At 46.5% G+C, this 14,923-nt stretch overlaps 1 protein-coding gene across 47 annotated transcripts in view; it reads right to left on the reverse strand.

The window, feature by feature from the left end:
- Positions 1-14,923, reverse strand: part of mask (multiple ankyrin repeats single KH domain) — a 174,340-nt gene that overhangs the window by 109,928 nt on the left and 49,489 nt on the right. For all 47 annotated transcript variants that reach the window (XM_077650400.1, XM_077650398.1, XM_077650393.1 and 44 more), the window contains 4 exons: positions 12,975-13,117; positions 11,594-11,818; positions 11,267-11,423; positions 5,800-5,909 (listed from right to left, as the gene is read on the reverse strand). In XM_077650400.1, coding sequence (XP_077506526.1) covers positions 5,800-5,909; positions 11,267-11,423; positions 11,594-11,818; positions 12,975-13,117 — 635 coding nt within the window. The remainder of the gene's footprint in view (positions 1-5,799; positions 5,910-11,266; positions 11,424-11,593; positions 11,819-12,974; positions 13,118-14,923) is intronic.

The following is a 14,923-nucleotide window of genomic DNA, read 5'->3' on the forward strand; positions in this document are numbered from 1 at the left end:
CGAGACACTTCCCTTGAATCCGTCAACTCATAAAGATACCTAGGTATTCATATTTCACGTAATCTATCATGGCATATGCACGTCAAACACGCCACTAATGACGCTAACCGGGTTCTTGGATGCTTACGTCGAAATTTCTTTGCTGCGCCTCTGCCGATAAAACTAACACTCTACAAAACATTAGTGCGGCCAAAGCTAGAATGTGCATGTGTAGTATGGGGTCCCAGTCAAAACACACTAATAAACACACTTGAATCCATTCAGAATCGTGCAGCACGTTTCATCTTATCTAACTATTCCCGTCACACCAGCATTACTTCCATGAAAAGCACCCTTGCCCTGCCGGACCTTTCTTCGCGCCGTAAATGTTTTCGACTTTGTCTTTTCCATAGAATGCATCATCACAACCCTGTATTAAAGGACCATCTTTTTGCTCACCCATCATATATATCCTCCCATTCTGACCACATGTTTAAAGTTGCTGTTCCATTTTTCAGAACAAAAATGTGTCATAATTCATTTATTTCCAAAACCAGCGCAGACTGGAACGACCTTCTTCCCTCAATCGCTGCCATTTCTGACAGTAACGATTTCAAGACCACTGTATTTTCTGCTGTTTTGTAAAATAATATTGCATAATATGCACTGTTTATGTTATGTACCATTACCACTCCTTTCTGTAATGTTTTCGGGCCTGGAAAGTATTCGAAATAAATAAAATAAATAAATGAATAATTTTACCATTCATGCATCTCTTGATGTCAAGACAAACGAATGGCATGGATTTCAGCAAGTTCCCTGCAGCAAAATTTCTTAAACGCTCTCTCCAAAAAATTACACAGCATACAGTAAAAGCTCGTTAATTCGACACTGACGGGACCGCGAAAAATTGTCGAATTAACCGAATGTCGAAATATCGAATGAACCACAAAAAACATGAAATTTGCCTCAGCATGACATACCTTTATTTGGCAAAGAAGTTTGTTATCGTCGTCTGCTTTTTCGGGCGAATTTGAGCGGCTACAATAGCTCTAACAGCTGCCAGATGCTCCGCGGCACGCGAACCATCCCGAATTTGTTCACAGAAGTCCTCCAGCACGGACAAGGCCTCTGCGGCTTCTTTCACCGTGCGCTTCGGCGTTTGGGGCAGGTGCTCAGAATCGTCATCTTCCGACGAATCATCGTTGTCGGCGTCTGTCACTTCTTGGATGATTTCGTCCTCGGTCAGCTGACCGGCAATGGCGACACCATCATCGATGGACACGTAATCCGCGAGCCGCACGGCAGGAGGCAAAACGCTGTCGAAACAGCTGTCGTCTTCTGTGGTTGCGTCAGCTGCTTCTGTCGGCAGTTCCCCCACACCGCAGTTCGGTTGCACAAAACCGCTGTGCCGAAAGCAGTTCGCAATAACTGCTGTAGGCGTGTTGGCCCATTCAAGCGCCAGAAGGTTCAAAGCGCTGAGGAGCGTAAGGTCGTACTTCTTCCCAGCTTCCATACAGAGAAGCATGCGCTGCAATACATGATTTCTGTACTTGCATTTTATATGCTGGATTACGCCCTGGTCCATGGGCTGAAGGGCTGCGGTTGTATTCGGCGGGAGGAACACAAGCTTAATCCATTCCAGGCCCGACACCTTGCAGTGAGCACTGCAATTGTCCACAACCATGAGGACCTTCCGTTTCTCAGCTCGAAAACGCCGATCCATTTGATGAAGCCAGGACTGAAATATGCTGGACGTCATCCAAGCCTTCCTGTTGGCTTGGTACTCAACCGGAAGGCGCCGCGCGTTCTTGAAGCACCTCGGCTTCTGAGCCTTTCCGATCACTAGGAGAGGCAGACGCTCTGTTCCCGTCATGTTGGCGGCAAGTAGCACAGTGACCCTTTCTTTGCTTCTTTTCCCTGCTGTGCAGGGGTCACCTTTAAAGGTGATCGTCTTATCCGGGAGTGCTTTAAAGAAAAGCGCTGTTTCGTCGGCGTTAAATATATTCGGAGCGTCGTACGCAGCTAGGTGTTCACGAAGCACGGTGATCCGCCACTCCTCGATCCTGTCTTCGTCCACGGATGCTCTTTCGCCACACACACTCTTAAAAGTCAGATTGTGACGGCTTCTGAAGCGAGCAAGCCAACCTTCAGAAGCTTTGAACTCTTCAAGGTTCATTTTTGTGGCGAACCTTTCAGCCTGGGCACAAATTAATGGCCCACTCACAGGGAGGTAGGCCTCACGTGCGTTTCTAATCCATCGCATTACGGCTTCTTCGAGTTCCGGGTGGGCTGCAGTCCGCAGTCGTTTCCTTTTGTCACCGTAGGCTTCACTGTCAAACGCCTCCATAATGCTGTTTTCATTCTTCACGTAAGTGGCCAAGGTGGTTCTTTTAACATCACACTTGACCATCACGTCAGAGCGTGAAACACCATCCTTCAGCACCTTCAATATTTCCACTTTCGTGGCTAGGTCCTTCGCCTGGTTGTACTTCGGCCGCTTTGCCGGTGTCGCCATCGGAGCAGGACGCGATGGCGAGGCGCGCAGGCACGGCGCGCTACACACTCGAAAACAGCACAGTAAACACGCTGGCAAAGCACGCAATATCCAGAAAAGGCGTGTTAGGGTTCAATAACCGCGATCGTAGCCGCAAGAAACACGGGGCAACGACGACACACGCCAAAACGAGACTTGCTGAAGATAGGGTTAACACGACGACTGAGCACGACTGCAAGAGGCAACGAAGCACAAAGAAAGACACCGGGCGCTTCGGCCACTGCTAACCTTGCTTCCCTCGCCCTCTCTCGCACTGCTGATGACGATGACCGTACGGATGGCCTACGCTACATTCTTTTTTTCCAACTTTACAGTAGCGCCGCTCTTGGCGGGCCGTGGAACTAGGTCGAATTAACCGATGGGTGGTAAAATTTGTCCGAATTAACGAGAGTTTTGCCCCATAGACTCCTATATATAATTGTAGGGACCATGCGTGCAGGTCGAATTATCCGATTGTCCGAATTAACGGGGGTCGAATTAACGAGCTTTCACTGTATTGCGTATGTGTATAAGGACTTGTATTTTATGAAATTAAATGACATTTTTATCAGCACACAAAAATACATGTTTCCTGAGGTTCATTAATAAAAATTTCTATTAAAGAGCAGGGTCCCACTTAATGTTCGGAGGGTGTAGGACGAGACTTCCTCTCCAAGAGGTTTGGACGCATAACGAAACACACGGCGTGGTCCAGAAGCAAACCCCTTTGGGCTCTTTTGACAAAGGATGTACATGAGCACCAAAACAACAGCTCTCTCTTTTTAGGCAAAAAGCACAAGAAGGTCGCCAGTTCCAAGAACACGAAAAAGTGTGCCATGCAAGCGCCACATCACGGCTTCCGCAAGCAAAGCGCTCACTGAGGCTTGCTCAGTAAGGCAATGACCTTCCAGGTAGGAAGAGGAGCAACCGATACCTGTCTTCCCCTTCAAACACAGGACCCCAAGAATCTTAACATGCCTGACCAGGAGTACAGTCAGGAAGCGATGCGATTTCATCCTGCATTAGGTAGCGTTCGTCGACCATGTCAGTTACCACCTGCGCAGTGTGTATTGTTGACCACCGATGCCTTCGAAGCCAGATTAAACGCTGAAAGCTGAATATAGCACAGGGCATCCTAAAAAACTCATCGACTGCCTCTGCCTTCCCTAGAGTAGCTACGGAGTTCGGCTACGCTTCCTGAGCACAGAAGCTCACCGCTATCGTCACCACACGCAGCGTCGACGCGTTCTTTGAAAGGCTGCCACTGGTCACTACTCAACAAAGAGGGAGCCCTGACGGATACGAAGCACCCACAATGGGCAGAAATTTCATGGCTGGCAAAGTGACCTATGATGTGTGCTAAGCCAACGAAACGCCTCGGGGGCACGTTCTTACGAGTGCACTGCTCGAGTTGCTCTGCAATGCAAAAACAAGTCAACCGGTGCGAAAACTACTCCAGCCTATTGTGAATCTCGCTTATCACATAAAATGCACACCAGGAAGATTGTCGGATACAAAACCGGCTGCTGCTTTCCTGTCGTCGCTACGCGGTGATCCGGGCAATGTACAAGCAGTATTTTTGACTTTTTTTAAAATTGAATTCTCCCAAATGTAATTATTTTTCGTTTTGTTCGCGTCCGCACAAGTTAAAACAAAAAAATTTCTTAACAGGATGTCAATTCCACCGCGGTCAATTCTTTGTGACCGCTTTTTAGACCAAAATCGTTGACTTGTTTGAACCTCCCGCGCTTTCTGACGTCAGACGACGCGTACTGTCTAAGCCTAGCAGCTCTGTAAATAAGGAAGCAATCTGAAAATTTGGCGCGTTTCATCACTAGAATTTTGTGGTGCGGGCATCATCACACAAAGCGAAAGCTTCGTGCGCCTTTTGTTTGCCGTGAACGTGAGAGACAGAGTGGCGGCAAGGACGAATCGCTCGTGAAGCGAGAGGCCGCGCTTCGATGGGCGCCGCCATGTTGCCTGAACTTGGAGCTATTCTTGCGCTGAAGTGCCCCCGTAGGAGCGCATGCATTCCATTGGCAAAATGGGAGGGAGTGATCTCCGCCTGAACTACGCACTCCGTTTGTGATCCGGCGGAGCGCTTTCGATCTGCCATTGGAATTCAACATAAAACAGCCTTCCTCTTGAAAGCAGCCGAATACTGTTTTCGTGACCCTGACATCGTGCTCCTCCACGGCAGAAAAAAAAAAGCTTCCCTTCGCGAAACGTGGTTTATGCGCCAGCGCGTACGCTGCCACGGGTAACAAAGCAAAGCCGTAGCCACACATCAATAACAAAGCCAAGCCGTAGTCATGCGGCAATAACGAAACCAAAACTTCGAGCAAAACGAAATTTCTGTTCGGATCCGCAAATAACAAGAGGCAGAAATTTGAGGCGCTAATAATAGGAAAAAACCTCGTACTATACGCGTGTTTTTATGGTATTCCAGAGCCCTCCGCTAAGAAGCCCCTCTCACTCCCTCTTTCCTCCCTTCCACCGCAGTGGTGGCCTAGTGTTTTGAGTATCCGCCTCGCATGCGGCAGGTACGGGGTTCAATCCCCAGTGCCGCTGGGTACCCACTGGTGATAAAATGGGTACAAGCTTTCCCCTGGTCTGGTGCTCGGCTTCTTTAGGGTGAAATGCTTGGGAAATGGGTCTCTGACCCTATCTTGTGCAATGAAAAACTTTCTTGTGCTATGGTGCTCTTTGGCCAAAGTTGCCCTTGCGCCAGAAAATTCATCATCATCATTTCCTCCCTTACCCCAGGGCCGGTTAAGGTGTCTGCCGAGATGCAATATAGTTTGTGTATTTTGCTCCCCCCTCCAAAAAAATTACAGATGTTAACCTAGTACGTGCTAGACAAAGACATAAGGAGAAATGTCAGACTAAGGAGAGAAGTTTTGAGCCACTTATCCAATTTGAATAACATTTTCAGGGCTCATTATTATTAGCCCAATAGGCACTTCTACAATGTTTGCCTATTCTGAAGCAGTATTCTGCTTCCATGTTGAATGCTGCACTACTGTCACACTCCTCCCCGTTTTATACTTTAGCCATCCAGCGGGGTTGACATGGTACACATACTTCCACACTAAACATTCTGTTTGAGCATACTTCAAAGCTATATATACAAAACCTTGGTGCAACACTTCTATTTTGCAAATGGTTAACTGCACCAGCAAGAAGCTGCAACATAACCATGCTGGCTGCACCTGCATCTGGTATACCGTCAATACCCGCCACCAGGAAGGCAACCCCAATGTATGCTAATGAGCTGCACTCACCAGGTCAGCGTTGGCTTGCAGCAGCAGGTCAGCAACATCCGTGTGGCCATTTTCACATGCATACGTCAAAGCTGTGTCCCCCGTGGCAGTCTTGGCATTAACACTTGCCCCTGCACACACCCATTCCATGTGGCAGGTGAATGCAAAGCTCCCACATCCCAGGGCTGGGACAAGTAGCGTGACATCTCAACACGAAAGCTATTCACCGTCCTAAAACACCATTGCAGTGGAAGCATGCATATTAATCTGCTTTAATCACAGGTACACTTGTGAAGCAATACTGAATAGAAAGCACACGTGACCAAACTGCACACATTTTGTGGAAATACCCACTCCGAACACTACAGCCCCATCAAAGTCACACAAATATGAACAGGCGAAAACCCTTACTGATAATTAAAACCAGACTCGTGCTCCAATGACCCCAGCTGCTTGCAACAACTCTACAATAAAAGCTATTTTCCTGCATTACTAGCCACCATGGAGCATTGTACTGATGTATGGTGTACCAGTGAGCTGTGCGATACAACTGCCAAAAAAAAAAAAAAGGAATTGCAAACTGCCAATAACTATGGACCCATCTGGTGTTGTGGCATACATATGACGGAACAAAGTTCACAAGAAGGAGCAAGCATGTGGCAGGCATGGTGTGCCTGCCACATGGACACTAAGATTAATGTGCAGAACCGCCAACATGTCTGTGGCAAGCACTTCGAAGGTTTTGGTTTAGTCATTAGGTATTGTCGTTAAACTTACAGAATGGATGATTTGTCTGGTACAACTCTAGACTTTACGATGCATAACTGGAGAGGAAACACCTTCACAGAAAATGTCAAAATTTACTTGAAGAGCACGTACTTGGCACCTACGCCATGAGCCCAATGCCGGCTGCACCGCCTGTTGTTGCTTTTGCGAAGCAACAACAGGGTTGCTACAGCTGGCTCATGCATCTCCCACAGAAAATCTACATACTAATTGCATGTGCCGCCATACGCAGGCTTTACGGAATAAAGAAATACTCGGACAAGCTTGCTATTAATCTCAAAGGCGGGTTTAGCCTTAGAAATCATGATTTTCCTTCCTGAGGAATTCAGGCATGCCGCCTTGTTTACGACGTGAATTGCAACTAACCCTTGGGTAAATATCGCGAAAAAAAAAAAAAAACTGTTCTGGAGATGTGATCAACCTCTATCTTTTCCTGCCTTTGCTTTCTTTTATGCATGAATAGCATTACTCTGCTTAACTGTGCAAAACTCTTAATCATGCTGTACACTGGTATAGCAAGTTTCACTGGTTGCTATAGGTTACATGGAAAGTCTGCATTTTACGCTGCCTATTTACCTCTGTGATGCACTGTACCGTGTCATGTTGTGCTTCTGACTCATTCCTGCACGCTCTATTGAGCAGTCACTTTATCCCTACAACATGCAGATGTCCTTTCGATTTCACTATCATAGGCTTCACTGACACTTGTGCACGATTCTGCGAATGATACCTGACACTTCTCCGCAGCTCAAAAGGTAAATTTACTGAAGCATGAAACTTCATAGTGTACGTATTTGCTTGCAATACTTTTGATTGCACAAGGCTAATGGTATTGTCAAAAGATAGTGATCTCATTTTGTTTGTTTTTGCTAGTTTTTTTTTAGTTTGTTGTGTTGGGTTTTATGGCACATAGGCAACTAAGGCTATCATGCGCCAAGCTCAAGATATAAGAAAAGTTTCCTGCACAGTCTTATAGAAACGTGAAAAATCATCGATAGTGCAGTGCCCAAAATGTTAGTACTACCTAGCGATGACAAACGAAAGATACTTAACAAATGGCTACAAAGAAAAGATTTCAAGAGGGATGGGAAACCTCAGCGGCCATCCTTGGCTAGGCAAGGATCTCGAGGCTCCCAACCAAAACAAAAAACCTCAGCCTTCTTCTCAGGAGTGAGAAGTGGCCGAGGTGTACAAAGGCTGAAGCGAAGCTGTTGGTAGAAATCTACAGTTTTCCGAGAAAACCTGCTTCTCTTAAAAAGCTAAAAACACAAGACATGACAACAATTGCCTGTCCTTTCTTGCTATCGCTCCCCTCTATATCCTCTCCCTTTCACCTCCGCCAGATGCAGCTCGGGTGCTAAAGATATTGGATAGCAATTGCTGTGGCCGGCAACATTCTTTTCCTTCACTTTTTTTTCTCTAAATAAACCACCACCACCACCACCACTACCACTACTACTACTACAATTGCATCTTCACCCAGGGCAACATTGGGTGTTTGTTACAAAAGCGAGTAAAACATTTTTTCCTTAGTTTCTCAAGTTTCGTGCAAGAGTATAAAATGTGATTAACTGTTAGTTCATCTCCATATTTTTTACAAACAGGTTTGTCTTCTCTCGTCAACAGAAATAAGTTTTTTTTTTAGTGAGGATGGACTGGTGTAAATATATGCGAGGTGTAACATCCTGAAACCGCACATGGACTGTGATGCCATAGCGGAGGGATCCCAATTAAGTACAATAGGGGTGCACTGACACTACACGTTCAATTCTTCTGTGTTCCGCCTCCGCTGAAATGAGGTCACTGCGGTCAGGGTTTGATCCCACAACTTTGGTCTCTGTAGCCACGGGGTGACCGGGCACCTGTTGCGCTATGTCCAGGGCTCTTTGAGCGGGAGCACAATATGTGCTTGCGTTTCAGGGGGCTCTCTCAGCGAGTCTTCCAGTTGAACTGGGTGTGCCGCGGGGCTTTGTTCTGTTACACTTTCTGTTTAATTTGCCGATGACAGTCGTGAAATGCCAAAGCCGCCAAGCCAAGTAATTTTTGCAGATTTGTTAGCCCTCTCAGAAACAATGTTAGTCCCTAAGTGTATAACGAAAGAGAGAGATCTCCAGCTAGAATTTTGTTAATGGGAAGAAATCAAACATCAAGAGCCCAGCATACACACCGACCAAATTACCAACCACGTCGACGCGCTACAAAATCACAACAGCTGACAGGAGTCGGGCGAAAATCAACCACTCGGTGCCGTTGCTACTTTTTTTTTTTTTCAACCAAGTTCCAAGTGGCAAAGCTTGCTAAAAAATACATTACACCGGCAATATTACCCGTAGTGCAGTAGTTAGGAGCTCAAAACGTTACAATCTAAAACTGAATACTTTAAAAAGTATATCTTATAATCGTAAGCTTTTATTGATATTGTGTCTTATTGCAAGCGTGGCAATTAAATGCACTCTAATCTCTAAATAAACCGCAGAAGGCATCATTATTCCCTCACCACCTTTTGTTCAGCCTGCTCAGGCATCAGTTAACTGACCGGGTCTTATGGTAGTACCACAGAATAGAATTTTATCGAACATCAGACTGTTTTGTCAAAACTTAAAAAACTGCGCCGAAAGGTTGGGTTTCTGTACTGGCAAGGTAATTTACTGGCGAGACATCCAACTGCTATCAGGAGCGTGATAGCAGTTGAAAATAGCAGAATCCACTGCTCCAATTTGCGATGCTGCACCAACAAGCTTAAATGAATTGATGGTTCAGAGCATCTATAGGTCAACACCAATACGACATTCCAACATTTTAAACAAAAAATAAATAACAAAAGTATGCCAAACATAGTTTTGCAAATTCAGTTTTAACAGAAGGGGGTCAGTAGTCTTGGCATGCAAGGCATAGATAGTTGGCTGTTGAGTACGAGTTACACTCATTCAGAGTTGAGAACTGACCAGGTAAGAAAACTAGGGGAGCGACGAGACAGTTGTATTGTTGGATAAGCCATGCAGTTGTGCGGTTTGAGGCATTTTCCTGCTTGCTAACAAGCTTGTGCAGGTCGGCAAGCACCACCTCATCGCCGCCTGCTAGCCAAGCCCTGTTCACTATCACCACCTGATTAGAGCAGTTAGTATGTTAACGAGGCTTATCAACTGCAAGTAGGACACTGACACGAAACTGTGTATGATCGTCATGAAAAGTGGCATATTCTGGCTATCAACAATTGAGCCTCAGAGCCATCACTGCCATCAACATGCAGACCACGTGATGCCCAGCCCTCCCATTCAACCCAGCACGACAATCCAAAGAAACCTTGTCAACCTAGTTCTTAGAAGTAAACTTCCACCAGCATTATCTGCCAGCTGTCTTATTAAACCGTGCGGTACTTTTTTAATGACGAAAACAATTCCTTCTACAAGCACATCTCCAAGTGCAAAATTACTGGTACATTATTTTAACTACTCACAAACGAACTGCTCAAGCTAACAAATGCCGAGATAGACTTTTGACCACAGAAAACTGCCCCATTATATCACTGAAAAAAGTCAGTAATTCATTTGTAAAAAAAAAAAATGCATTCTGAAATAAACACCGAAAAACTTCACCGAATTTTCGAAAAATAAAAACCGAAAAGTCCAACCCCTAGTTATAACGCAAGGAGAAACATTGCTTTGCAGTTAAACCTGGATATAACGATGTTGGAAACAGTCCGGGATTTTTCGTTACATGCAGTTATTGCAAGGAGACCCGAAAAGATAATGCAGAATGAAAACCAAAATAAGAAATAAATGTAGTTGAAATCACCTTCAAAATGTTTACAGAAAACCCCATTACTCGAAGTCATAAACACGGAGAAAGATTCCACAATCGCGCTGAGAGCGCAATGCTGCAGCTACTGCCACCTCCGCCGCGGCTCGCGCAACGCCGCTAGAGTGGGGTTGGGAGAGTGGGAGAGGCAGGGGCGCCAATCCGCCTTTTTCATGTTCCTGTGCTGCCACCTCGCGTACAACGCTGGAAGCTCACTGGTAGGGTACTGCGCGCCCAACCCGGCCGGACTGAGTGCCGCTGCGGAGCACGTTTTGTAGGAATCTGTCAACGATGGCGTGTCCTGGGCAGCACCTGGTGCCTGGAGGATTTCTAGGATTGACTGGTGGCTGTGTGCGAAGTCCGAGGCAGGCTGCTGAGCCCACCGAAGAGCAAATTCTTCAGTATATCCGATCTTTTTTGATTCATATTGCAGCGAAGAAGCACACACACACAGAGAAGGAACACGCAAAAAACACGGACGAACGCTGCTCGTTGCTATCGTTGGCGTTTGTCTCATGTCAGTGCTTTATCGCCGTGAAACTTTTCTCCCGAATTTTGTAATTCAGCACAAGCTAACAGATGGTTGGCTTAGCGAGTTTGTTATATCAAGGTGCCGCTGTGCGGTTGTTACATGGAGGTCTCAAACACGCGCTTCAACGGGGGTCGCGTTGGGGAATTAAAACATTGAGGAATTCGCTATATGGAGGTTCATTACATCCAGATATATCCGAGTAAATATGAAATTTTTGCAATGAGGTGCCTTACACAGGCTCTTTGGACTGTTCACAAACCTTGTTAAGCGCTGTGATGAGATTTTACAATAGACTCTAGATGGCACAGGAATCTAGGCATTTACAGCCTCACACATCGCAGAAGCTTCCTCACAGGTTGGTGCCAGACTTACCAGCATTGATGAGGTATCGAAGAAGCTCCAAGTGGCCCTCCTGGGCAGCCTCCATGAGCGGTGTGCTGGCACCCAGCTCCAGCTGGGCACCTGCCTTCAGCAGAAAGTCGGCAACCTCCAGAAAGCCCCCACAGCAAGCCAGTGTTAAAGCCGTTTCCTGTGAGTCAAACACACCCCCAAATTATGGCGTGCCCAGCAGACCTGTACATACACTGCACAATCCACCCTTGGAGGTGGCAAAGTGCACAAAATATTTGACACAGCTGCACTGCATGCCTTCCATCCTCCCCTTAAGATGCAAACTAGCCCCCAAGCACTGGGGCTCACCTGTGTCTCCTCAGTCTGGGCATTGATGTCAGCCCCTTGGGAAAGCAGCAGGGCTACCATTTCTTCATGGCCCTCACGCGCAGCTTCCATGAGTGGCGTGTAGCCCTCATCATTCACTTCCTCGATATTTGCGCCCCGTTCCAACAGCAGCATGGCCAGCTCGACGTGGCCCCCACAAGCTGCCAACGTCAGTGGCGACTCAAAGCTGTCTGTCGGCATGTTCACCTGCAGCAAACGACCACCACAGGGCTTGCTCAGTCAATGCTACACATTTTGCCCGACAGGGCTCCACACAACCAGCCATAAGGCTTGATCCACTACATCAGTCACCAGCTTGACAAACAATCCATCTGTTCTTTGATTTTAACACTCAAAAACAACAATGATTTAATTAACCAGTGAATCACCCGACTTTATTTCCTAAAGTAATTCAATTCAATATCTCGAGGATGTTGGCTGCACTGACAAAAAGCCAGAGGAAAGGCTCGACAGAGGACGACGTACAACATGAGCTGAGGTTGGCAGTGTTGCCGCATTGGCCAGTTGGTTTTTCCCGGTCGTCTGCTAAAAATTTCCCATTTTTCCCACCAAATATATTTTTCTCAAAATATAGTAACATTAGAGTCAATACAGCCAAGGCAATATATATAACAATGAGTGAAATAAAATAAATACAAAACCCATTAATAATGATTAGGGCTGGATTGTTCTTGATCACATCATCGTCAATCACCACTTCGTTTTCATTAGTTTTCGCATTGGGACGGGGACCAGCTTTTCTAGCCTCTCCTGCATAGAGCGTAGAAATTTTCGGAAATGCCTTCACAACAACATGCGCACATACAAGATTGTGTGACTAAAGAGTTGGTAGTGGTTGGAAGCAATTAATGGAAGGGTAATTGCCACTGTAGCTGGAAGAAATCCAAGGAAGCAGCACTCGAAGCCTGAATGAACCTGAAAGGGTAAGGGCTCTGTATGAAAGGCTAGGCAGCAAATTAAAGGGAAGCATGAAGGCAAATTTCTCCTTGTGACACTAGTCAGGCCGCCATGATAACACTTTCCCTTCATCTATGCACATTTTCCCGAGAAAGCACCTTTAGAACACCGGTCTTTAGCGAAACGAAAACCTCCCACGTTTTCAATGGGTTATTAAACGAAATTCCCTTTTTCCCTCAGTGACTTGATTTTCCCGCGATTCGGCAACACTGGCTGGCACTTGAAATCACACAAAACAGCATGCCATGCAGGCCGCTAAGGCATTTATAATTGAATGCCTCTTTGACACTGGCCATAAGACAAAACACTGCAGCATCAACAATTCCAGCAGTGACGTCTACTGCCGTCAAGCACATGAACAACCAGCACAGGTGCCCCTGCTCACCTGAGCACCTGAATCGAGTAGCAGCCGGGCCACCTCCACGTGGCCATCCATGGAGGCTTCCATGAGAGCCGTATGCATCTCATCTGTCTTGTGCTCCTGGTCAGCGCCAGCCTCAAGCAGGAACCGCACCATTTCTAGGTGCCCTGCAGGAATACCAAAGCATTGCAACAACCGTTATCACTAGTACTATGCCACCAAAGCACACCGATTTGGGTGGTCATGTTCAGGAGCCGGAGGATACAATGACTGAAAAAAGTGTGCAGCTGCCTTTTTCCTGAGCTGAAACCAGCACAGTGGACCAACTAAAAACCAGTGTCGGGTTTCCTCGCTAACCAGTCTTCCAAGGTGAAAATTTCCAACTAGGAATCTGCTGGTTTCAATAAACCAGGCACCACAGCGTCACCAGTTGGCGCGGAAGGGCGCAATTTGAAGGTTATTGCGCAACCGTCGACTAGTGCTCCTGTATATGCTCCTGCAGGGAGCAGAGTTGTGTGAAGGTCCGCCATCATGTTCAAAGCTGTGCAGGAAAGCCACCGCTCATGCGTGCAGGGGCTGCGTTCATGGGCTCCCTGTGTAGAGCGCTTGGGCCCGTTTTTTTATTTGCGTACAAATTGCACTCAACCGCAATTTTTTAAACGTACCGCCAAAAACTAATCTGTTTTCCCTTGCCGAGGCTGTGCATACAGCATGAAAAAAAAATCGCCAAAGGTTAACAGCAAATTTTTGTCATGAGTCTACAAATTGACGAAAAATAATAGGAACGGCCTGCGAGTTTTTTTTTTTTTTCTGGAACAAGTAATTTCAGGCGAACAAGCAGTCCCGTTCCGAATGGGACAGCGTCTGTCCCGTCCTGTCTTCCTCGGTGTGCGTCTTAAGAAAAAAAAGTATTGCAATGAATTTCTTTTTCACAACTAGCACCGCCGCGTGTTCTATGCGAGTTATGCACGGAAAATATGAAAATGCATCTCCCTAGAACCACATTAAAATGATTCTGCAGCTGGTTACAGGCAAGCAGACTAAAGCAACACCAATGCGTTGAACAGGCGAGTCTGACCCAACGGAAAAATTTCAAACTCAATTGCTTGCCTAAAACATTTTACAATATGTACCCCATTGCTAAATGCAGTGAAATGACGAACCTTTAAAGGACCTTGAAAGTACTCGTTCTCGTTGAAGTTATTAGCTTACCTAATTTTTATTAAAAAGCATTCTTTTCATCTGTGTTATTAAGTTATATTTCGTCGCACTTAACGCGGCCCATTCTCAAAAACCACTTTAATCGCCAACGCACTTTAGCCGCTGATCTTAGAAATGGCACTTGGTAAAACGCTTTGTCATAGCTGACGACTGCGTGGTTCACTGCCACAGCAGAACCCCGCACGGGAAATGTGTGAAATGTAGCCGGCAGCGTGGGGAGGCGCCGAGCTGACTGACGAGGGGTCGCTCGGCACTGCGCCCATGAATTGAGCTTCCCCGCGGAAAGTTGAACACAGACGCGTAACTGTGCTCCTTGGAGGAAAAAAAAAAAAAAAACTGAGGAGGGAGCATCCGGCGAGACTCTTGAAGCCTAGTCGTAAAAAGTAAAAATGCATTAAAAAGAAGAGAGTTGGCTGTTCCCTGCTACAGCCATCACACCGCCGACAAACACCTCCCTCTGTTTTCCGCTTTCCATTCGTCGCGGTGGTGGCTAGACTTGGTTGCTTATCTTCGCGAACGATCGCGTAGCTCGCGCCGAACAAAACAGCCTGATAACGGCAGTGTTCGGCACTGCTTTTTTTTTTTTTTTCAAAGAGCTGCTGAGCTGTAAAAGAAGATAGGATCACAAGCTGACTTTGGTGGCGTTGTCTTGCTGGGGCACAACTCCACCACGGTTGCATCCTCCCGTCGCTGATGCTTTCGCTCCGCTTAGCGGGCGTGCAACTGCGAATCTTTCAGAAGTCACGTCACAG

The sequence above is a fragment of the Amblyomma americanum genome, chromosome 1, assembly GCF_052857255.1.
Source record: "Amblyomma americanum isolate KBUSLIRL-KWMA chromosome 1, ASM5285725v1, whole genome shotgun sequence".
NCBI lineage: Eukaryota > Metazoa > Arthropoda > Arachnida > Ixodida > Ixodidae > Amblyomma > Amblyomma americanum.